At 46.5% G+C, this 26,364-nt stretch overlaps 1 protein-coding gene across 2 annotated transcripts in view; it reads right to left on the reverse strand.

Moving 5' to 3' along the window:
- Positions 1-26,364, reverse strand: part of SLC44A1 (solute carrier family 44 member 1) — a 419,880-nt gene that overhangs the window by 214,131 nt on the left and 179,385 nt on the right. For both annotated transcript variants that reach the window (XM_085641304.1, XM_085641303.1), the window contains exon 3: positions 11,024-11,166. In XM_085641304.1, coding sequence (XP_085497430.1) covers positions 11,024-11,166 — 143 coding nt within the window. The remainder of the gene's footprint in view (positions 1-11,023; positions 11,167-26,364) is intronic.

Consider the following 26,364-nt stretch of genomic DNA (forward strand, 5'->3'; position numbering starts at 1 on the left):
CAAACATTTCCCAGACGCTCTGACAGATAAATTATTGATGATGCGCACAGACAAATCAGAGAATCAAAACTTCCAGTCAAGGAGGGAGACCTTAATCGTGGTAATTCCAAAGCAAAAGAAAGGATCCCACGGCGGCGGGATCATACACAGCCCTCTCTATGCTAAATGTGGACCTTAAACTCCTCAGTCATGTGCTGGTGGCAAGGCTGCTACCCCATTTCCCAAAGTTAATACACTATGATCAATCGGGTTCCATTCCTCGGAGGAACACACTACGCAACCTACGGCGGCTTGCGCATGTTATGCATGTATCAGAATTACCCGAAGAACTATATGCTTTCGCCTTTTTTGATATTGAGGAGGCCTTTGATTCTGTGCGATGGGAATGTGTGTGGCAGGTACTCTACAAGATGGGCCTAGGATTCTAGTTTGTGAACTGGACTAAAACTATATACCCAGTCCACGTGTGAGTGTGTACGGGACATGCCTTGGCAGAGAGAGCCTTACAGTGCGGCACCACACAGGGATGCCCCTTGTCCCCATTAATTTTCGCCATCGCAATGGAGCCATTAGCCTGTCGCTTTATAGTTTCATTGTACACTGATGATGCTATGGTTTAACCTGAGAGAGCTGGGCCTATCTGTCCCAATACTGCTTAACGGGCTGAGAGAGTTTTGGGAATTCTCAGGCCTACAGATTAATAAAACCAAGTCACTCCTATTTCCGCTTGGTCAGCTCACGGGATTGCCTGTGGAACAGCTGCCGTGGTCAGGCTTGCCCTAGACAGTTGACAAGGTCTGATACTTGGGGATATATATTACGCAAGATGAACAGCAGTTCTATGAGCTTAATATATGACGGGTAGTGGATGGCTTGCATCGCTCACTTTGGTTTTGGAATACATTGCACTTATTGTTGATGGGTAAGATAGCGCTCATAAAAATAGTGGTAGTGCCGAAGTGCTTACATGTTAATCTGCGAACCTTTATGAAATACCCAGTAGTGTCTTGCGAGCTGGGCTCGCTCATGGTGGCACTCCTCTGGAAAAGCATGAGATGTAGGGTGAGACTTGCCACGTTACAGAGGGAATGAGACAAAGGGGGAATGGAAGTTCCAGATCTGGAGGTGTATTACCTGGCAGCCCAATTACAACATGCTGTACACTGGCTAGACGGGGAGCCCAACTGGGAGAGGTCCCTGCTGCGTGGCACTTACGGCGGACACCAACTTGGGATACTCTTGATGCGAGGGAGGGCTGCCTCCTAATTTTTCCTATTTGATCTAACTGCTGGCCAGGCTCTGAGAACGGGCGTGCAAAGGATAATAAGCAAGCACCCTATGTGTCTAACCTAGACATCTGGATTATACGTCCTTTTGAACAGATTACTCTGCTAATGTCCGTTGAGAAATGGCAGGGGAGGGGGGGGGGGGGGGGGGGGGGTTATCAATGCCGTCTGACCAATACCGCAATGGGTACGTTTGCCTTAGGTCCTGGTCAATTTAATCAATATGCTAAAATTCCTGTCACGGCGCGCCAACTATGGCCAATGTTACTTGCGGCTCCTGAAACCATACACACACATGCCACAATACTGTCAAGGGCAGGGGCGCAGGATTATAAAATACCTTTATTGAGTGCTGCGCATAAAATAGACAAGTTAAGCTGCTGCGAATAGAGGAGACGTGGCAGCGTCTCAGCAATGAACCTCTCACCCCCACCCCAAAATATTGGTACAAGAAATATGCAGGAGTTCGGACAGTATCAGGGATCAAACAGATCCAGTATAATATTGTACATAGGACCTACCTGTCCCCCAAATAGCTGCACACTATATATGCATCAACAGATGTGCGCTGTCTTAGGTGCAAAGGTCTAGAGGCTGATTCTCTTCATATGGTCTGGCATTGCCCAGTGGTGGTCGCCTACTGGTTCGAGATCTGGAATCAACTTAAGCACCCAACGGCATGGGATGTCCCGCGCACAATCGATAAATGTTTGCTAGGGCTTCTCCCAGAAAACCCTAAGTGGCAACTGAGTAAGCACTTTACTGTATCGGGCCTTATGCTGGCAAAAAGACACCTAGCAATACACTGGATGGGCCACCAGCCCCGGACTAGGAAGGCCTGGGGGAAAGGCCTGCTGGAATGGGCAGGAGCACAAGAGGCGCATATGAGAAGGACTAGGAAAGATAAGGCACAGGATGTCTTACTCACCTGAAGCGTAATGATCCAGGCACTGCTGGAGCCTCCTGGTCAGATTCAACATGCACTTGACCACTTCAATGGTTCATGTAGATGGGGTGGATCTGCTGGGCGCCTACCCGATCACACAGATGCGCATGTGCACACCATGACAAACCACTTGAGACTGAGAAGGGAATTTCTCAAGAGCTAAGAACTAGTACCTACATGGAAGCTTGGCGGGAGAAGGGGTTGGGGAGGAGGGGCTAAGGAGTTAATCGGAATTGTCTGGCAAGACTGTTCATTTACCTTTTACTAATGCACGCTGCATTGTCATATTGTATCCTATATAAAACTAATAATTAGCAATAAAATACAAATGAAGGAAATAACATCTATATTGACATAGCAGTTCTGCAATTAGAGGATTATGGTCTCATTACAACATAAGGGATCATCATGATGAGTCTTTTTAATAATCCTTGAAATAAAGAAAAAACAAGGGATGAACAGATAAAACAAACCAAGTATGTGATGCAGCGTCTCGCGTAAATGGACAGTCAAACTGTCACAAGCATCGAAAAGACCGCATATACATAGGAGGGACAACCAATGGGTTTTGGTCATCAGCATCTAAGCAGCATATCAAAATATTTCACAGTGGGTTGAGTCTGCAACTCCGGAAGGCTTACAGAATCCTCCTGACTGGTTATGGACAGGAAATGTGTAATCAATTATTTGTTCTTGTTACTATGTGAGTAATAGTAGTGTACGACTTTGAATTAATGCTGGCCAGTCATCTTTAACATGACTGAAGAATACAAGAATGCTTTCGTCCCATTCTCTGTGGTACTTTCTTCCTCAGCCGAGAGTTTGATAGCCTTAAATCATCTAGTTGGAGGTTCAGGAGTAGGAGCCTTCCATTCCACTGATATGGCTCTGCATGCTATTATTAGAGCTAGATTTAAGATTCTGGATTCACCTCTGCACTTTTTATAACTTTTAAGCAGCCCTAGGATGTTATTGTGGTTAGTGCATCTGTGACCTCCTTCCAGAACCCATCGATTCTTGGTCGATCCCTCAAAATAATAAAAACCCTCCCGGCACAAAATGATAACGTGGGCCGGTCAGACATACTAGGGTGAAGTTTGCTAAGGTTGCTCATGGTCAAATACGCCCTATGCAAAAGACTGAATTATATATATTGGATTCTGACATTGCGAGACATTTTCTGGGGCTAAGCTGGGGCCCATTTCCATTCATCCTTACTGAATCTTCTTCCAACCTCCCTTTTCCATTTCTCATGGAGGGGCATTAGCTGTGTTGCTTTAGGTCCAAGTAAAGCCTTATCTATCCAACTGAATAGTTTCTCATCTGTCTGCATAGTGCACAGTGTTTGAAGTTCACCATGAGCTAATTGCCAAGGTTCACACACGCTGTATTAGACAGTCTTTTATGTTCTCGCTGAGTAGCTCACCTAGTGACACAGTTCCCACGTTTTTACCTTTCAGTATTTCTCCTGATGTGTAAAACCCTGTATACATCAGAATGCCCACCAAAGGGAATGACTTGTGGCATTTTGGAGGAGAGAGGTGAAGATGAAAGATGCTGTTTAGAAGCCTCTCTTGCATCTAGGGAGGCCACAAACCTGTTTACAACTATCGTCACCCACCAAGACACCAGGCTTCCCAATGCAGCTTAGTCACCAAAGAGTAGTTTTTAAATTGGGGGACCTCAAACCCTCCCTGCTATGTTGGAAGTTTCATCTTCAAAAATGCAATGCTCACGCACACATACCCGTAGTCTCAGTCATGCTGACCCTCTTACTTACCTTTCCTTCACTCCCCTGATGTTTTATCCCCTCGGTTCTCTTCCCCACCAGCCCATGGTTGTCTGTGGGTGTATGTGTTTAAACTTGTCTTCACTGAACAGATTTGAACTATAAAAACGCAATGCTTCATCTGCCTAAATTGTAAATTAGATTGCACAGCAACATGTCTACTTCTTAGGAGAATTTCTGGAGCCACGGGAGGTTAGCAAAGTAGTATAAAAGTGGAAGCATTACAATTTTAGAAAATGTTATTCTTCCAGTCACAGTTAGCAGCAGCACTTTACGGAATATTACCCATGCTTCTAGCCCTCCCATCCACCTCCCACCCAAATGGTTCTTCCCTGGTTTCCTTCTAGAAGGCCAGGCTCAGCTGTATATCGTATCTCAGAGTGGAATGTAGTTTGCTCCCGTTTTATATCACCTCTGCCTAGGTCAACTGCGTTCCTTGCTCTACCCTGTTTGGTGGGAAATATACCGGATTTCCAGTGCAGATACTTCTCCAAAATTCTTAAGAACCTGAGCAATCAACCCCAAATTGGATCAAATATCACCTATGAACCTTAAGCATATTGTCGGTAAAGAACGACACTGCATGGACTGCCCCATGTAATGGTATCCCCCGTTCTGTCACTCACAATCTAGCTGCGAATGGTTCAGGGTTAGGGAAAATAATAGGGGAAAGGGTGGGCAACCCTGCCTCGTGCCTCTGCCCACCTCATATGAAAGGGAATGTGTTTGCCCAGTCTTGCAGTAGACAGAGGCCTAGCATATAATAGTTTAACCCATTAAATCATGCCCCTGCCAGTCCAAAACTTCTTTATTACTGCCAACATATATTGCCAATTAAAGGTATGGAATGCCTTCTCCAGAGCAAGGTCCAAAAAGGCAGCATTGGGACACTGATGGGGCCTCCCCAGAATACGAAACAACTTCCTCACATTTCGGCACGTGCTACAGACAGACAGTGCGTATTAATCTGATAAATCTTGGCCGTATTTTATAAATAATGATTTTGGGGAAGATTTTGTAGTCTGTATTAAATACAGCTAATGATCTGTAAGGTGGTCTCACCCTGACTTCAGTAGTGACACTATTAGGGCTTCACTAATAGTGGTAGGCAGGTAACCAGCCTCATATGCACGCACATACACAGCAGCTAGCCTCAGGCTAACTGGACAGCATATATAACGCAGAATTCAAGTGTGAGGCCATACCGACCTGGGGTTTACACAGAAGCAACCTCCAGGTGGGCACCCATGATCTCTTTAGCTAATGGACCCCCCATTTCTTCCCTATGCTCAGGGTCACGACAGGAATATTAAGATTTACCAGGAAGCTTTCTAGGTAGGTTTCTGATATTCCAGTAGCAGTATCACAAGTATTCTCTTACACCTTGAGGTAGTAATTGTAGAACGTCAAGTTAATTTCCTCGTAGAAGCCAAGAATGGTATCTGGAGCTACCATGATTGAAGTTATGCAATTATACGAGAAATTCGGTTAAATTAGTCTAGCCAGTAAACTGCCTAATTTATCCCCTTCTATACCAGTTTGACACGTAAGTGGAGTATTCTATGCATCTCAGCCTTTCAATCAAAGTGGCAGGGTTCTTTTTGGCCTGATTAAGTGATAATTGTGTGGGGTCTTGCATGGTTTCCCTTTCTAGGTAAATAATGGAGTCTGCCACCAACTGAAGTTCTCTTTCTATAGCTTTATAGGCCCCCACAATCATGTGATTTCAGTGGTCCTGATCACTGCCTTAAAGGCATCCCATTCCACTGGGGGCCCCAAAGCTGGTACCTTATTATCAATAAACTATTTCTGACGGCCTCACCTAATGACCTTTTAAAAGCTGAGTACCAGAGTGCGCTGTATTGCATCCGCCATGTAGAAATAGTTACTCTGCCCCACTAAATAATCATTTTTAGCGAATTATGGTCCAAGATTTATCTCCACACATTCCTTTGCTTAAATGCCGCATATAAGGAAGTTTAACAGAGTATATGGTCCAACCTCACAAGCAAATCATGTTCTGATGAATAGTAAGAATGTTCCCCGACCCCAAAGTGATTAATATAATGATGGGGAATAGGGAGTGCCTGACTTTGGAACATGTGAGAATTCTGAATCTAAAACCCAGAAACCCAAGCATTTACAAGGGGAAAATAAGAATAAGCAGCCTCTTTGCAAGATCGGTAAGGGAGGAATTCTATTTTGGTAATGTCATGTGGGAAATACCCGCATAAACACTGATATTGTGATAGAGTGGGATTACAGTGTTTATATCTGCCTTGTAAAAAAAAATCAAAAGAAGGAATGTGAAAAAAAAATAAGCGCCTACTGTATCAAAATATTGAAGCTTTTTCTCCATGTTTTGGAGCCGTGATTTCTGGTAAAAGTTTAAACATTTTGGAGTCATGGGAATGAATTTCAGCAGTTTGTGTTTTCACTTGTGACCTCACCTCTACGCATTTTATGGAAACAAACAGAGATGTAATGGAGATTAGTGATCCACAGAGTTAGTAGGATATTGTGGGGATGCTATTGGCATGGATCAGAACTACTCTCTCAAGAAACGGCAGGATAAATAACATCTATGCGAAAATAACAAACTACTTCATTGTTGATATGGAGCGATCTGTCCACCATGAGAAGAGGGAGTCGGCCTCAAAAGAATCAATCATTTCTCGAAATGAAATCTGATAAATCTACTATGAAAAAAGGGGTCATTTGTCCAACCGGCACCTACATCTTGCAGGATAGAACTAAGTCCAAAGATGCAAATACTTATCTCTCTGGAACTGTAAAGTCTAGGAATGAAATCCTAATTGTTTTAGAATCGGGGTAACCCCCTTCAGCTAAAATAACCGGCCCAAATGCTTGTGGAGTGTAGGCGAGCTGCCTTTTGGGTAGAGAGAGGAGACAGAGGCACCATATTCGCAAGGTATACGTCAGGAACGGTGCAGGTATATGCTTCTTGTGATACAAAAGCCCTTGAGCAGCTTCTCAACCCAATGACACTTCTTGGTGTCCGATTTCTTCTGAAGCAGTTTAGTTTCTCAGTGAATCCTCAAGTAGATCCTTCAGTCAGCTTGGCCATGTGCAAGTGTTCGTGTGGAGCAGGCTAGCAGCTGCCGCAAGGTCCTTCTACTAGCCAGCTTTTTGGCGGACAATCAAGGCCATGGAACACCTCAAAACAACATTCACAAGAAGTTTGCCCTGCAGCACAAGGGAAATAACCTTATGGCCCAGTTTATGATGCTCTGGATTGAGATCATGGACCAACCCTTATGGTGCAAGACTCTGTAGAATCCCCTATTCCTCAGCACCAGACACTAATGTGCAACAAGGTCCACATTCAGTGCATGGCTTCTGCGGTCTCTATCTTTAAAGGGACTGTGGAAGAGACATGTCTTTTGGCCGCCAGCTATTTCCCTCCTCGAATGATATGAACATATGCTTTCACAATAAATACATCTTTTCAATCCCTGTGTATAGAGGATCTTTAACAGCATATGTATAAGAGACAGCGGTGGAGTAATCACAACAGCAAACTGCAGATCAAAGGGAACACAAGAAGTGCCCTCAGTCAGAACAGCAGACACAGACTGGTGTACGTATCAACCATGATTTGTCAGCAACTAGTTTTCTTTCTCAAACTGAGACTGACATCATCAATGACTATCAATGTCCTCCGGAGTTACAGGACAGTTGAAAACCTCTCAACACAGAAATTTAAGGAAAAAAGCAATACATCATAAAACAAGAGTGGTGTGTTTGAAGCAATAAGGGACATTTCATATAAAGCATAGTGACAGACATTCTGTTTGCCAGCATCAGCACCTCCATACTTTCTACCATGTGTATGTGTACACTAACAAAGTGGTACCAATAGTTATCGTCTTTTTAGCCACAACAGGGTAATCCGAACTAGAAAGGAGACATTGAAAAGAGAGCTTTTAAGATTATGTAGAAGCCATCGGAGATGACATTTACTGATAAGAGAAAATGGCATTGCTAAATCACTTTGTAGGGCAGAGGAATGCCAAGTCTTAAAACCTTTTCCAACATTTGCCACCATTTTGGTGGCTGAGAAAGCATGAGAAAACTTGGATGAATACGAGTAAGCAATTTGCCAAATGGGTGCAAGTTACAGGAAAACAGCAAATGAAATAGTGGTCAGCCACAAAGTTGTGGGTAGGAGGCAAATGCCAGGAGGACCAGTCAGTTCTTTCCTTTCTGCCTCGAGAGCTTTAGCTGCCACATGCAATCATAGACCATTTAAAGACAATCTGATTAGGGAACAACTCATTCCCAAGACCTCTTACATAAAACTTCACTACAATTTACTATTGACAGAAAAGTTGACTTTGGACAAGGGCATTCAAATAGCAAGGCAATAGGGAACAATATGTCAAGGGAGGAAACGGCTCATGCAGAATGACAGTAAGTCTGACAGTATAAAAGGAAAGACAGGCCACCAAACCATAGTTAAACCAAAAGTGAACTTCAAAATAAAAATGATTGATGCACTTTATTGATTTGTTTGATGGGCACGTAGAAACTGGTAAAACCAATCCCAAAATAGGACAAACATTTCAGAAATGTAGGGGCAAAAAACACAATGCCTGTGTGAGCAAAGGTAAATCAGAAAATGAGTGGTGTGAGCAAAAATTAAACCCAAAGATGGACTTTTTGTGGCCAGTTTTAGATTGTAGTGTGGAGGAAAAAGTAAGTAAGTAACAGCCTAGCCTGAGTGTGAATAGATAAGTTGCAATGTAAGGCAAGGTATCCATGTGAGGTAGTTGAATTACCTGAGCGGCACAGAAGAACATTGTGCTAGACATTTCAGCATCACCCGACGTTCTTGGAGCCTCTCCCAAGCATACCTTAGTAGTGGTGGATCTGGTTTTCACAACAGACAGAGATGACATTTGTTTGCTAGGTGAACACAAAAGAGACAATCATGTCCCTTAAAGAGCTTATTTATGAGGGACGGTTAGTTGGTCATGGACAATGGTGTCCAATTATTTTCAGCGGATGGAGGTTTTATTTTTTTTAAGTATCATGGAATAAAACGTAAGAATATCTGTATACTTTCAGGAGAGCACTGGTATGGGAGGAATGACGGATCAGGGTGTTGACGGAGGGTTTCTACCTAGCTTTGAACACGAAAGATGTGGAAGGGATATCACATAACACCTGGTAGCAATGGCGAGTGTTCTCTAATAAAGAGAAAAAGGGAGGTAGGAAAGCAGGCACTGAGTCGAGAAGAAAAGTTGAACCAAGGGGTATACAACATAGTTTTTCGAAGAAAGAAGGCATTCAAAGCTGGAGATGGGGACAGAAGTAAGTTTGGAAAAAAAACTAATTTAGGGGTTTCCACGGTTTTCTGGTTTACTGACAGTTTGTATGGATGGGTAAGTATGTTGTGGAATTATCAGATGGAAATGTGTGGTACAAGAGCAAAGTTGTGAAGCTTCCAATATGGGGGAGCGAGGAATATAGAGACCAAGGACTGGTAAAGAAAGATATAACAGATATGACTAATGAAGCAAGGGAGAAGCGAACTTTGCAACCTCCAACATGATGGAAGAGTATGAATGCTGAAGTGCACTATTTTACCACCAACTGAGGGAACATTGTGGAATTGAGTGCAATATTGGTGTATGTTATTGCAAGGATATACTCTGTTTTAATCAGCTGCCCATCTATTCATGTTGCTGCTGCAACCAAGATTATGCATGTAACATAAGTGTTGTATATAGTTCTTAATAGCTGTGCAATTATACATACATCTTGTAAATAATTCTATATTCACATAAGTTATGTTTTGTATAAGGTAAGGAGGTGTGTGCGATTCTATAATGGAACTGTAATTGGGGTTCCAAGCTGAAGGGACTGTAGGAGAAACATCCACACTTGTGAGTTTCCAGCAGTTCCCCATGTCATATGGTATATATTTATGGTGAAACAAATACTAATTGGCATCCCAAGGGTACTGAGGATCCTTCAGCATCCCCTTGCTCTTGAGGCAAAAGCAAATTCCACAGATTCAGAGTTTAAGATTGGAAAGGCCTTCCTCCTGAGCCCCATCCGCTCACAGAAAGCACAACCAGTGTTTTGTAAACAAAAACAACAAGACTGAGGAAGTCTACGGGGGTCCTGTGCTTTCAGTTAGTGGGATATGATGGATTTAAGAAATTACTGAAATACAGCAAGTAAATACAAATTACAACATAAAAACTCACTGACCTAAAAAATGTAATCAAGGACAACATACCACTCTATGTGCGCTGGTGAAGAACATTAAGGGCGCTCATGGTCTCCTGACCAGACTTCAACATGGCTAATTAGCAAAAGTACGTTACACTTTAGAGTACATTTACACTTTGTAGTAAATTTACTACCTTCAGTATACATTAACTCCAAGTGTAAACTTAGTACAAAAGTGCAAGATACTTGTTTCCTTCCCAAGAGTAATGCAATTGGCTTGCTCTTGAATGGTGGGCAACATACCTCACTGAATCCCTCTTACCCCCACCTAATCATATCCCCTTTATCATGAAGTCTGGCTCTTTTACCACCCATTCCACTGAGTCTTCCATATTAACGACTAAAGTCTAAAGTTCCACTTGTGGAGATTCAGCAGTTGGGGAAGAGAACACCGCACATATAAGTAAAGGCCAAACCAACACTGCGTAGTACTACACAATGTACTACTAAGTGCAGTTTGTGGATCAGGCCTTAATCTTTGAACAGTTCCATTGGTGGTCAAAAGGTGATGTTCTAACATAGCGAGAACACAGGAATGTGGAATGCCTTCAATAAATAACTCCAAATTGTATTTCCCAGGTGTACCAACTTACCAGAGTGTAGGCTCCATACTTCTCAATTAAACACTTACTTGCCATTAAATCTAGAACTTGGTGGCAGGTTCGAAGGCCCACCACAGAACAAGAGTGATGTATATGCCTGGACAGAATAATCTACACCAGAATAAAGTCCACTCACTTGCGCGTGGTTTGGTCTAGGCCGCTGTTGAAAACGTGCTCTACTTTTGTATTTTTCTGACCACAAATATTTCCATAACTGTCATATCCTGATACCAGTCTTGAAGCTGCTCCAGTAGCTATTGAAAAGCCACATATGAACCCCTACCAAAAGAGGAAAAAAAAGGAGCGTTAATGACATGAGATAAGAGCTTTTGTATAAACCAAGGTACAAAATAAGAGTGCAAAAAGAAATGCAACACGGACAGTAACATTTATGTTTACAGGCCAACAGGACCACTTGTGTTATGCACGCGAGAAATGACTCTAGATAGTTTTTGAAAGAGGAGCAGATGGACCAGGGAAGAGAATTAAACATTCTAGGTATACTTATGCAAAGCAGTGGTTAATCAGACTGGGTTCTGCGAGGGATATTTCTACATGGCAATGTCCTATCCTTATGGGAGTGGTTTTTTCCCTCCTGCTAAACTATGATTATTTGTCACCTACCACAGAAATGAAATGTTCTGCCACTAATACACAAATGCCAGTTCAATTTAGGATTAGTAAAAGAGAGGGAGAGAGAGAGAGAGAGAGAGAGAGAGAGAGAGAGAGAGAGAGAGAGAGAGAGAGAGAGAGAGAGAGAGAGAGAGAGAGAGAGAGAGAGAGAGAGAGAGAGAGAGAGAGAGAGAGAGAGAGAGAGAGAGAGAGAGAGAGGGAGAGAGAGGGAGAGAGAGGAGAGAGAGAGAGAGAGAGAGAGAGAGAGAAAGAAAGAGAGGGAAAGAGAAAGAGAGGGAAAGAGAGAGAGAGAGAAAGAGAGAGAGAAAGAGAGAGAGAAAGAGAGAGAGAGAGAAAGAGAGAGAGAGAGAAAGAGATTTGAATTAGAGGTACAGCTGTTGATTTCCTTTAGCTTTCAGGAATTTGAGTAAATTTGAACTTATGGGTTTTTTGTGGATGTGTTATGAGATTGCCGTACTATTTTCTAACCAACTGACATAAATCTGGTAAAAATAGAGGGCATCTCTGAAAGAGTGCAATAGCATGTGGTATGAATCAGGGCTCCATATTTGTTTTTGTTTGTGAAAATCTGTTTTATTTACTTTTTATGCACAAGCAGAAATAAAGAAAAATCCACATAATAGACAGTTTAACATGCTTAAGAAGTTGGAATACCTCCACATTATTTGGCAATTCGCAGCCCCAGAAACAGGAGAGGTTGTGGGCGAGCTCCTATATAAGAGATAAAATATGTAACGATTCTCCAGGTAGAGACGGGGGGAGAAAGGGGGATAGTGGAGGGATGGAGCCAAGCGGAGGTGGGAGGGGAGAGGGGGGCACAACGCCCCACCCTAAGCGGGAGGGGGATAAGGGGGATCCCCCAGTGACAAGCACCTAGAACAACCTAGGACCATGGACTCCGGCGAGTCGGTTCCCTCAGAACGGTCAGATACATGTCGGGCCTCCCAGGCTCTAAGGATATCTCCCCATGGTTCCGCATACGGTCGACGCAGTTTGGTAATCCTGTCTTCTGCAATCAGGCCCGCTCCTCTGCTCTAGCCCAACATGAGACATCCGCCTCCCGTAAGGTCACCAGAGGGGGATGAGCAGATCTCCAACCAAGCGCCATCTGTCGTTTAGCTAAAAGGAAGGCCAGATCAACAAACCTGTGTCCTAACTTACGGGCTTTAGGTCTCGGGAAAAGGCCCAACAGGCAAACCTCAGGAGCACACACCAACGTACAGGACAGCACCCTGTTAACGATGTCCAATATTCCAACCCAATAAGCAGAGAGCCGCGGACAGGAACAAATCATGTGGTCAAAGTCCGCATCTTCCAACAGACACCTGGTGCAGGACATATTCACTCTACTATAAACCAAATCAGGGCTCCATATTAACACAAACTCTGACTAGTTCCTTTAACGGCTAAGTTCAATACTGAAGGGGTCAGGAATGTAAACTCAATAATATGCAGATGAGACACAAATATATCTTAAACCTTTGTGCGTAATTTATATTATCACTCCTTGATTCATCCTCATGAAACTATGATACCGATGCCTGACTGGCAATTTTTTGCTACTGAATCCCCTAAAAGACTGAATTTATTCCAATTACCACCAAACATAAAAACAGTGTTGACCAAGCATTTATTGAACTCCAAGTGAAAGATATTTCTCCATCACTTCGCTCCACAGTAAGTCAATGTGATGTACATTCAACCCAACTTTTATGCTCACCTCACTTATTAACAGATGAACTCAAATTGCCAAATTTACCTTCATTCTATAAAGAAGATCAAACACCTGCTGTCTCCTGGCCAACTGAGGACAGCTGCTAATGTCCTGATCATGTATCAAGTAGATGTTGGCAAGGCTGTTCTAGCTGGTGTACCTCAATCCTCTTGCCCTATTACGACTAATTTGAACTCCACAGCAAGAATTGTATTGTCCACAAGTAAATACGGTTATATTTCTTTAATTCTGAAGTATCTGCATTGGTTAAAATCAGATTTAAAACTTTCTGAATCAATTACAAAGCAGTTATCGGACATAAAACACCTTATTTAGGCAAGCTGCTTACCATACCTAGCAGACAACAACGTCTAGGGGGCAAGACCCACTATCTGGAACTACAAAGATTCAAAACTACTGATAATCAACTAGAACTTGCCTTTTCAACTGGAATTCTTTTTCAAATATTGTTAGAACTCATCTTTTTAGCATCACTTGAACCAACCAAATGTTTAGGATGTTTATTACCACTGTGAAACCATATAATGGCTATCTTGCTGCTCCAATACCTCTTTGCTTCATGTAACATGCACCAGTGCCAAATTACATTGTGACATCACTACTGTCGGCGTAACCACTTTTAGCTTGGTTTCTCAAAATATTGCGCTCCTGCTTCTTGCGAAACACACAAATGCCACATATGATGCAGATATGCTTAAGAAAACGATTAAAAGAATATAACTTTATTAATAAGTATATGAAGATCGTATCAAACAAAACTACTTCCTTAACACTAATGTATCAAAGGCAACCACTGATGTGTGGTCGCATGTAAACGTACAGCACTGCTTGAACGTTTGGTGCACCTACATCACAAACAGACGAAGGCCCATAAGAGAAAATGTCCTGTAGATGAGAACGGACTAGCTAGTGCACAAAAGCACTGATCATCCTGATGCTGTACTACACGCACTGGCCACTACAGTGGTGTAAGACACACCTGCTAACAGCAGCAGCCAGTCTAACGGCCACGTCCCCCCACCTTTTGCCGGACATAAATAGTGTCTGCGAAGCTGAGGAAAGGTCAGTCTGACATACACTCTTTATCTTAAGGTCGGGCAGCCAGGTGCTCTAAATGCACTAAATGCACAAGCACCTGGCTGCCCGTGCTGAGCTTTGCTGGTCTGAAGATGTCACAGCTCCTGGCAAAGCACCTTAATGCCCTCCTCCCCGTGACGAGTGGGCGATTCATCGATAGCCTCGGACCTGGTTGCAGTTTTAAGTCCTGAAGTGCCCAGGGTTGAGTGTATCAGTGACACCTCATCACAGAGTGGCGTGGGCTCAGCACCTTTCAATGACCCGATCCCACTCTGTGACGCGGTAGGGACTGCAACCTTCGCGGATTGGCGGACCGAAGGTCAGCCAACAAGAGACGGCAGCAGTCCCGACCCTCCTGTAATCTCCGAGGCTTCCCTCCAGAAACGTGGCAGAAGGTAAGTGTTATATTTTGGAGTGTACATGTATCTATGAGTGCGTGATGTGAAAGTGTGTGTGTGTGCATGGGTGTGACTGTGCGACCCACTGAACCCCTCAAGCTCCAATTATCGACCGCCACTGCTGATTAAAATACCACTGCTGCTCTGGCATTACTGTCAGTACACTCTGTAGAAGCACATGTGAAGAGGTCCGGGGCGATGTTATACACGCATCATATGGCACAGTTTCATGAAGATCCAAAAACAATTGACTCTCCTAGACTTTTTATAGTAGAAAGAGCACGCATTCAAACAGCAAATAAGACAAAACCAAACAAATCAACAATGCAATAATAAATACCTGATACAACAGTGGACATTGCTGTTAAATAATGATGTCTGGAATCCACTGTAGGGTTCAAATGGGGGCACTCAAAAGATATAACCATTGTGGTACTACTTTAGAACCAGGAACATTTTAGAAAACCTATTTTTATATATTCGACTCATGTTTTAAGGGAGGTGCTTTTTTTCTTTCTTTTTTGTAAGTGAAAAATAAACAATTTTATTGTATAATCCTGTGTTAAACTTAATTTTCTCAACTATAGTAAATATTACAAATAATCACAAATTTAAATGCACATACAAATAAAAGTTACATAGCACAAAAACATAATGGGAAGAGTTAAAAAAAAAGACACAATCATCACTCTTTGAAACTAGCCTATGTTGCCACTGTGCATTTGTTAATCAATATTTCATGTACACTTGAGGCTCATTATGGGAAAGAAAATTATCTATGCGTTTCAGTGACCTAGATTATTTTCACCACCTTCTTGAGGACTAAAACTCTCGATGATCTTCCGGTAATCAATGTGATACACTCAGTGTGCAACTGCACCAATGAAAAAAATTTTAGTCGTAACTTCTCTCAGTGGATCCTTAATGTGTCATTTGGGCATTAAACTGTTCAGGGCCTGTGTTTCTTTCGAGCCGTATGGGGAGAATTAGAAACACCGTGAGCCACCCCATAACTAGAGATGTCAAAAGTTTACACGGGCTATCAAATTTGAATTAGCCACTACTCCCTTGTAGTACCAGTCAGACTGAATTGGTCCAAACGGCAGATATCATCCCAATTTCTACTTCAATATCAAATTGAATTATGACTGATGTTAACAAGTCTCTTCAGCTTGTAAGGAGTATTATATAAGATAAATCATGACAAGCCCCTCAAACGGCGTTATTCAAAGACCAATCTTCTCTACGTCCGCATTGACTAGGCTTACTCAACGCAATCCGAACAACTGCCCACCCACCTGCATTCCCCCTACCTCTGGAGCTGAATCTAGGTCTTGCCTACTATTTTCCTAGTGTACATGCTGCAGCCTGACTCATACCACCACTGGCTTTCAACTGCAACTCAAAGCTTTCTTTTTATATGCAAGTTAAGGCAAATTCTCGGCCTCGGTGACTTCCAGAGCACTCTTCCTTTCCAAAATGGTAGGCTCACAGTTAGATGAATACAGTGTCATACATTTAGAGCTGCTTACATCAACTAACATAGAACACAGCTACACTGTGAGGAAAGGTCAACCACGTCTCCATTGCTGGGCTCAATAGTTACTCCGGATTGCTTTCAATGCTTGATTTAAAGTGTTGTGTAAGGCGAAAAAAGTGTCTAGGGGGACACTAAACTGTCCAAAGGGACACTCACACAATATGTGCAGTGTTGCTGCTTTCAGAATGCTTACTGCTTTTCCATGGTTTTAAGTTGTCAAGAAGTAAGAGCCAAGGATGGACAGTCAAAGGGCAGGGATGGGAAGGGTGTAGGATTGACAACTGGAATGAAGTGTGAGGGGCAATGCAGGACTTAAATATGGACAAGAGGTCAGGGCAGGAAAGGCTAGCAAGCAAGGGTTGGTGGGGCAGAATTGACGTTTGGTAAGGAAAGTTGGGGTCACACAGGTCTGACAAGTGATTTAGGGCAAGGAGTGACTAGGCTAAGTGGACACTGGGCCAGAAGAGAAGAAGAGGTAGATTCATAGCCAGATCCCACATCTAGGAACTCTTGTGTTTGCACTACAAGAAACAGACTTTGAAAAACGACTTATAAAGGAGTTTTAGCTGTGGTGAAAACATTTAATGAAAGCAAGACTACGAAAAGCACCACCGTGTTCACAACTGATGAAACGACATGGCATGCCCCATAGGATGCAAGACGATTTACTCACACCAGGACTTGGCAGGAGGAATGAGATCTGAATATGGAGCAACATTTTCTAGTTTCTATCACATACTTAATGAGGAAGCCCCATTTATTATTAGGAATATCCCTACAGCAAAAAGCGGAAAGAAGCAGAACTCTATAAATTATGCATGTCTTAATGAAAAAACAACAACCCAAGTCAGGCACGAGTCCGCTGAGACTTCTTATGCAGAAGAGAGGGAACTAGGCCAACTGTGTGTATGCGGCAATCCAGGAATTAATGACTGCAACTGGGATTCCAGAACACTTTGGTTCCCCCCTTGCAGGAGAATACACTATTTGAAGAAATGTGCATATGCATTGAACCAAGTATGATGGTTTCAGCTATCAGTGTGAAGACTCATTTTTCATCATACCTTCCTTAACATGCAATGAAATCTTGTTCCTAAGGCTGAGGCAGCGGGAATAAAAGGTGCAGATATGTGTGGTCGTTGCTGAGAGTTTGGAGGGGTGGGATAGCCTCGGTAATAGGATTTTAAACCCTATTTCTTTCTGGTTCTGTGATTTTCTTCTGGTGTGGCGGTGTGATTGGTACTTGCGACATTCATTAATGCCGATTCGTTTCGGGCGTACAGATAAGCAAGAGACAAGGGTGTGCGACTGGAAACAGGATTTATTTTTGGATTATGAAAAGGTATGTAACTGGCAAACTTCAGAAATTGAGTATCGTTGCTGCCTGTGAATAGGTCATCCGCTGTGATGTGTTAACTATTTTTATTAATCTATAAAAAAAGAATACACAAAATCCAGCAGGCAGTGGGAGGCGCGACATTTGAGAAAACAGGTGAGTCAATGCATCTTAGTGTGTTGGAGCCATAGCAAAGATCAAACTCGCATTGGTAATGCATCGTTTTCGCCTATGTAATGAATAAAGAGCAGTTTTCAGCAATCATGTCCCGGAGAAGGAAAGCGCTCCCTGGCAGAAAACACGGGATTCGAGAGGATGTGGCGCAGCAGCCAGAGCTGCTGACTCGAGAGCTGGGGATCCAGAGTAAAGTCTGCGCGGTGCCACGCAACATCCTGTGATTCTATGCAAATCACTTAATCTCTCAGAGTGATAAATTGTTATATAAATATGATGCAAAAGGCAAAACTTTATGAAAATATAGTTCCACCAAAGCAGATGTTAATAGTATTTTGGCAGCGGGAAACTGATAAGAGAAGCAGAGGAGAAACAAGCATTGATAAAAGGAAAATATGCTAAAGCCAATAGAAATGGAAGAAAGGTAAGTGTCACGCAAAGGAACCAATGAGAAGCCAGGAAAGAAGAGGCGAGATGCAAGTCCCTTTTCAAAAAACAATAGATTTCTCCATAAAAAAGCATTTTGTCAGGGAATACTACTCCCCGCGACGTGGTGCATGTATGCAAACTGAAATAGTATGCATATCGCAAGAAAAACAAACAAACGTTGTTGCAAGGTGTCATTCGTCTACCACCCCTCCCCCCACAAAAATAAATATCACATCTCCTAACTGTCTTGTTAGCCCAGTGTTGCATGTAGTTCGCCTACCTGTTGTCTGTTCTCACCCTAGCAGTCTCCGACACAAGCAACAGCCAATGTAATTACAGCAGCACGAGCCATAGGACGGACCAGTGTTCTGTAGTCAATTTATAGCTAGGCATCCTTTGGTGTGAAGCAGGCAGGGAGCCTCAAATCTACAACATACCTTTATCTTTTTAGGCTTCAGATATAAACCCAGAACACACCGTTTCAGTGAGAAACCCATCACATCCCCCACAGCAAACCTTAACTGGGTCACCACACTTATCCAACACACAGCCACAATATTGCACGCTCAAATAACATGCAAAAAATTTCAGCTACCCCAACTTGACATCTTGGTCAATTATCCATGCGAGATGTGTAACATTTATGTAGGGACTTAGAGGCTAGATAGGCATTGTAGGAAAACAAACTGGGTGGTGCAGTTTGTCACAGACGGAAAGTCCTCACAATGGGAAGATCTCGTGATGACCTCGTACGACCACATGAAGGAAGCCCTACTCACACGCTACGGACTATCGGCCGAGATGTACCGGCAACGCTTCCGGGACTGCAAGAAGATCCCCGGTACCACATGGGTCGAATACGTGGACTTCTTCAGCCGAGCGTTGGAAGGATGGATAAAAGGGAGCAAGGTCACCTCATATAATGAACTGTTCGACCTCATTGTCTGGGAGCACCTCGCCAACAACTGCTTTGTGGAACTAAGGCAACACCTCCTGGACAGTAAACTGACCGAGCCCCGGAAGCTCGCCGCCGAAGCGGATCGATGGGTCAACACCCGGGTTCCCCGGAACCCTGTGGGGGACTACACCCGGAGTACCACGGGACCTCCCCGCCAGCGAGGCGGAGGAGGGGGGTCCCACCTCAGTCGAGAATTCCCAGCCGGGCCGCCCAGAAGTCCGCCACGAGGGCAAGCAACCAACCCCGCTTCCCCGACCCAGGGCCGAAGAGGGACCCCTATCGCCCGGTCTGGACCACGACCGACAGTGACCTGCTTCGGATGTCAGCAGACCGGCCATTATGCAAGCGACCCGGCTTGCCCCGTGAACCGACGGAACGGGACCACAGGGCCACCTCCCCGACAAATAGCCGCCGCAGCCCTGGGGGAGAGAGAGAGGACGAGGAGGAAAACCACGACGACGGGTCCCCCGAGTGGGAACCCGCCGCCATGTCGCTTGTATGCCTAGGCTCCCGAGAAATGGTGCCCCGAGCCACCATCCCAAGCAACACCCAGAAGTACCAACAGTGGGTCACCATCAACGGGCGACTGGCCGAGGCCCTCCGGGACACTGGGGCCAGTATGACCGCTGTCATCTGGTGACCCCCGAACAGATCCTGCCACATGTCCTCTGCCCTGTCCGGACCGCAGACAACACCGAGAGCATGTGCCGGATGGCCCGAATCCCCTTCGAGTGGGGAGGAGTGTCCGGCACCCTAAAAGTAACTGTCCGCGACGACGCCCCGGTGGACTGCCTCCTGGGAAACGACCTAGAGAGCTCCCCCTGGGCCCAGGTGGAGCGCCGAGAGCATCTGGGGATGCTAGGACTACCAGAGTGGGCCTGCGCCACCACTCGGTCCATGACCACCCAGCCAGCCGCGGCCCCCGACAAGCCGGCGGGCCCATAACAATCCACATCCTCCGGCCCGGAGGAACCTGACGAGGAGGCCGGGCCGTCCGAACTTTCTTCCAACGAGGCCGCTCCCCTCAGCGAGATCCCCGAGCTGGCCCAGTGGCGCCACGACGGGGGCCCCACCCGCGAACAATTCCAGCAAGAGCAGAAGGGCTGCCCGTCCCTCGAGGGGGCCCGACAGCAGGCGGCCGCGCAGGCTGCGGGGGACCCCACAGGAACCCACTGGGTCTATTGGGACAATGACTTATTGTATAGCGAGCAGAAAATCGCCGAACTAGGGGCCGGCCGGGTGCTGGTGGTCCCCCTCCGATTTCGAGAGTTCCTCTTGAACCTGGCACATGACGTGCCCCTCGCCGGACATCTAGGGCGGGACAAGACCTACAGCCGCCTCGTGACCCATTTCTATTGGCCCCGAATGAGACGAGACGTGGACCAGCACTGCCGGTCCTGCCCGACCTGCCAAGCTAGCGGGAAGACTGGGGGACGAGTGAAAGCCCCCCTACAACCATTTCCAGCCGTCCACACCCCGTTCGAACGAGTGGGGATCGACATCGTGGGGCCCCTCGACCCCCGAACCGCCCTGGGCCACCGCTTCATCCTGGTACTGGTCGACCACGCCACCCGATACCCAGAAGCTGTCCCCCTCCGCACTGTGACAGCTCCAGTGGTGGGCCGGGCCCTGATGGGCATCTTCTCCAGGGTGGGGTTCCCCCGAGAAGTAGTGAGCGACAGGGGGACGAACTTTATCTCGAAGTACATGAGATCCCTCTGGCAACAATGTGGGGTCACCTATAAATTCACTACCCCTTACCACCCCCAGGGGAACGGACTGGTCGAGCGGTTCAACCGAACCCTGAAGGGGATGATCAAGGGCCTGGAAGAGCCCCTCAGGAGGAGATGGGATGTCCTGTTGCCCTGCCTCCTGTTCACCTACCGGGAGGTACCACAGAAGTCCCTGGGCTTCAGCCCCTTCGAACTGTTGTATGGGCACCCCGTCAGAGGGCCCCTCAGCCTGGTCAAAGAGGGTTGGGAGGCGAGCGTCCAAAGTGCCCCGCCCGACGTCTACCGGTACCTCCTGACCCTGCGGAACCAGACTCGGAAGTTCCGGGCCCTGGCAAAAGCCAACCTTGAAGCCAGCCAAGAAGACATGAAAAGCTGGTATGACGAGAATGCCTCAGCCGTCGAGTTTGAGCCAGGCCAGCAAGTCTGGGTCATGTCACCCGTGGACCCCTGCGCCCTGCAGGACAAGTGGACCGGGCCCTTCAAGGTAGTTGAGAGGAAGAGCCCCGTCACGTACCTGGTCGACCTGGAGTCTCCGAGGAACCCCCTCCGGGTCCTGCACGCCAACCGGCTCAAGCCACACTTTGCCCGAACTGAACTGAGCTTACTGCTGGCTACTGACGATGGGGGTGAAAGTGACTCCGAGCCCCTGCCAGACCTCCTGGGGTCCTCGAGCCAAGACGGCTCCTTGGAGGGCGTCCGCCTCTCCGCCACCCTAACACCAGAACAGCGCCATGACTGCCAGAAGCTGCTGCAACCCTTCGCTGACCTCTTCTCTCTCACGCCCGGGGTGACCCCCTGGTGCGTCCATGACGTGGACACGGGGGATAGCTCCCCGGTACGACACCGCGCTTATAGAGTGCCTGACCGAGTCCGAGCCTGCATAAAGACCGAGGTCGCCAAGATGCTCGCCCTCGGAGTCATCGAGCCTTCCGACAGCCCGTGGGCCAGCCCGGTAGTCTTGGTACCAAAGGCCGCCACCCCCGGCACGGCCCCGAACTCAGATTTTGTGTCGACTACCGGGACCTGAACGCAGTTACCAAGACCGATGCCCAACCTTTGCCACGAGCCGATGAGCTGATTGATCGCTTAGGGGCCGCCCGCTACCTAAGCACCTTTGATCTCACCGCTGGGTACTGGCAGATCAAGCTCACTCCCGGCGCACAAGAACGATCAGCTTTCTCTACCCCCGATGGTCACTACCACTTCCGGGTGATGCCCTACTTTTCGGTACCCACTTCAGGGTCCAGACTGACCACCGGCCCTTGCGGTGGCTCATGCAAATGCGGGGTGAGAACCCCAAGCTGTTGCGCTGGTCCATCTCACTGCAAGGGATGGACTTCACTGTAGAACACCGGCCCGGCAACGACCACGCCAATGCTGACGGGCTGTCCAGATTCTTCCGCCTCGGCGAGGAGAACCCCCAAGAAGATGGGTGACTCTCCCTGCCTTCAGCTGGGGGGGGACGCGTGTGGGAGCCGGCCTCGTGGCGTGGTCCTGTTTCCCCGCGGTAAGCCGCACGAGGTCCCATGCACATCGGGACTCCTCCATCTTGGATTGCACGTCACTCCACGTGACCATCTGTATGACCCTGCTCTACCCGGCCTCGGTCCCAGCGAGGCCCGACATCGAGACGCCAACCCCTGGCCCGGGGGATACCACGTGAGCCCTTCCCACTCCCGGCGGAGGGCAGTATCGATGGGACCCCCAACCGTCTCTCCACACCTGGGTGTGACCGCCCCACAGCTCTCTGGGGCCTGGCGCCTCTCCTGCTGGGCGTCTGGCCGCTCCCTACCCGGCCTCTCCGCCCCCCTCCGGGCGCAAGGGTCCGGACATCAAAGGGCTCCCGTCCTATATCTGGGGCGACCCGACAACAGGGCAGCAGTTGTATCCTGGTGTCAAGAGCCCTGCTGATCGGATCGCGGCTGACCCTACGGAAGAAGACTCACCCTGAACCACCACTTGAGCCCTGCTGACGACGTCGCGGCTCCACCGTGCTTAAAGACCATCACGAACCTTTGGGGCCCTGCTGACGCTGTCGCGGCCCGACCTTGTTGAACCTTACCACCTGAGCCCAGCTGACCTCGTCGCGGCTCGACCGAAGAGGAACTACCATCCGAGCCCTGCAGACGCCGTCGCGGCTCTCCACGTCCGAGCCGCTCTGAGACCAGCATCCAAGGTCTGGCACAGCGCCCTCCCGTACCTGGCTGGTACTAAGACTGTCCCGCTACCCTATCCTCTTAACGAACATTGAGACTCTGATAGGATCCCTCTGTAAATATTGCCCGTATTACTGCCGATAAAGAATCTAATCTTGCAACTACTATTGAATCCTGTGTGGTGGTGTTACTGAGCCTAGTACGATCATAGGAGAAGGACCTCCCCGAGGGGGCTTCTCAGCGGCGCTCGGCTATAACTTTGCGGTAGGAAGGTGCCCGGAATAGTCTCCCCGACTACCCGATGGGCCTCCCTCCAACAAGTATCTTCCGATGAAGGACTGGAATGTCTCTTGAAGGACTCAAGACATCTAAGCCACACCTTGTCAACGTCTGTGGGTCCACTGCATCAACATTAAGTACTTCTCCAATAACAGAATGTGCACTTCGTCCGTATGCTTCCATAATGCTGCCATCCTATGCTTAGCTAGCAGTAGGCTTAAAGGCTATAAGAGCGACTCTTAAACCCATAGGAACCAGGGAAAAATTATATTTTATCTGCAAAAGTGGTTCTCATTGGTATCATTCAGACAGAACATAAATAACTGGGGATTAAATAACCTTATTGCAATTAATGCAAAAGAACTCTTAAGAGACCACCACCATGTAAACCGAAATGGTTTAGCATGAGTTTATGTGAAACACAAAATAGAGTATTTACAGAAAAACAGTAGCAAAATAGTGCAATGTGACCCCAGTGTGAAGCCCGTAACACAACATACATCAAACATGTACCACAGAATACGAACAGGGCTAATCAATTGGCCGATCCACAAGATATCTACAACAGTTCATGAAATAATTCCATATTTTTTTTTTTTTTTAACATTTTATTGTTGGTTACATGAAGTAATACGGATTACTGAAATCTGAAATTAAAATAAAGTACAAAATCCACAGTTGTGTCAATCACCTATACAGCTGCATTCTAAAGTTGCATTGTTCATATCTCTCACATGCCCCCCCCTTAGTGTACACAGTCGTGACAAGTCACCCAAGAATAACATCGATCGTGTACGTTGTTCACTCAGGTCTGGATCCGACTCTTCAGGCGGTGGGGTACAAATATTTCCTCTAAAAGCATTCCACTTCCCTCCCCCCCATACTCAAGTCCATTTTTTAGGGCACCCTCTGTGGACGAAAACTGCCTTTTCAGCCACCATTGCACTGTCCATATCACTACACCATTGCCGCTGTGTGGGGATGACCTGTACTCCCCACAGTTCAGCTATGTTGCGTTTAGCTAGCATCATACCAAAAGTCGCCCAGTCCGTGGTTAAGATCCATTGGTTGAGGAGAACAATGAGAGAGCTAGGGATGCAAGGGTGCGTCCGTATCCCCTGTAATATATATGAGTTTGATCAAAAATGGACGAACCCAATGATGTTGGTATAATCACTGGCAAGCAGTGCTTGGGAACCCACTAGGTGAGTAAAAGGCCCCTCACACACCAACCTAGTTGGTGTCATGCTTCATCATAGGGGCCCCAACCGGGTGGCCGAGCGCCTCCCGGTTGTGCTGCAACGCCTGACTACAGCGGAGCTGGTGTGGTGTGATAATGTGATGTGGTGAAGAATTAAGAATTAAAAATACCTCTGAGAATCCTTGCCGAGGGAAATTTATTAATGGCGGCTCAGGATATATTAAAATTAGAAATTATGTGAAGCAACTATCGAAAAAGATTCAATTTCAGGTAGTTGGCTATGTGGGTGGTCTACATGTTTCAGCCCTCCTCAGGATGTGCGGGGCTTTCTTCAGGACCAGGAAGTGCAGTGAGTGGCAAAATCGGGCCACGTGAATAGTGAAAAATAAAAGGGTAATTTACCTACACACTCGCTAAGGTGTGTGGAAGCGATATCAGCTCATTGGCAGACAACGCAGCAAAAAACCTGTGGGAAAGAAAAGCACAATACACAGACATAGATAGCAAATAATGCTAGGAATCGCAACAGATAAAATGCAATCTTTTACTGACTGTGAAAGGATCATTGTTGGCAGGTGGTCGTACAAGTGGCAACGCACGCGCTGTGACATGCGACTATTTGGCTGGTGCTTCACGATGTTAAGTGGTACGTCCTCAATGAGCTTAACAGTGAGGCCAGCAGGGAGCGTGTGGACTGTCCTCGTGGGGTGCCTGAATGGTGTAGCAGGCAACTAACAATGGCCATGCTGTGTAGCCACTGGCTAAAATAGCCGGGCTGGATCGCAAAGAGTGAGCGATGGTGCGATTTGCAAGTTAAATAGGCTGTGCGTATACCAAGCTACGTGTAGGGTACAAAGTACAGTAGTGGGGCGATTACCCTTTGGTGACGCGCTACAAATAAAAATTAAAGGAAGAAGGAAGGAATATTACACTATGGCTGAGTATTGATCGCTGATCAGGAAGGGGAGGAGTGCGCTCCTCGTAACACAGTTTCTGCGAAGGAACGAAACAAAGTCAAGAATGGGCAGTAATAGCAATCAAGTAGCCCGGCAATGCCCGTAATTAACAACGCGCGTCACCTTACTTGGTCAGAGAGCAGCACCCGCTAGGCACCTACTGTGGTCTCCCGGCTCCTGGATGGTGTGAAGTCTGTGGTTGTTGGGGAATATAAGGGAACGGGAGCCATTGCCTACGTGCTGATAGTCCGGTGATCGCGGGTGGAGCAGAGTAGTCTGCGCATGTGTCAGACCGGCATGCTGATTGTCTGTGCTTGCGGAAAGGGAGTGCTTGGGGCGCATGTGCGTCCAGAATGCTAATCAGGCGCGCATGTGCAGAGGACCAAGAGTGTGCACTCGCCGCAAAAAACGGAGTGATAGTGGGGCTAATTGAGGTACTGAGGCAAGGGTGATTAGTAGCAGGCTGGTATTTGGGCAATAGCTGTTATGCCTAAAAATGAAAGGGCCATGCTGATTGATGTGGGGATATGGATAGTGTTTAAACAGGTATTATCCTGCTTTGAATGTCATTGGACCTGCCAGATATTGCAGGCACGGGGTTACGGTCTCCTCAGGCTGTTCCAGGGGAAATTATCGTTCAGTCCAGTTATGTGGCTAGAAAGGCGATAAATCCATCTTTGCTCTTGTTCGAAAAGGCGGCTCTGAATGTTGGGTAGGTTGTTGTCCAGGGTTTCCACGACTACCCATCTCATGTCGTTGGTGGTGTGGCCTTTCTCCAAAAAATGATTCGTCATTTTGGTGATGTTTTTCTTGCAGCGTATCGTGCTGCGATGTTTGCAAATCCTAGTTTTCACCTTTCGGGGGGTCATGCC

Source organism: Triturus cristatus, chromosome 2_2 (genome assembly GCF_964204655.1).
Source record: "Triturus cristatus chromosome 2_2, aTriCri1.1, whole genome shotgun sequence".
Lineage (NCBI taxonomy): Eukaryota > Metazoa > Chordata > Amphibia > Caudata > Salamandridae > Triturus > Triturus cristatus.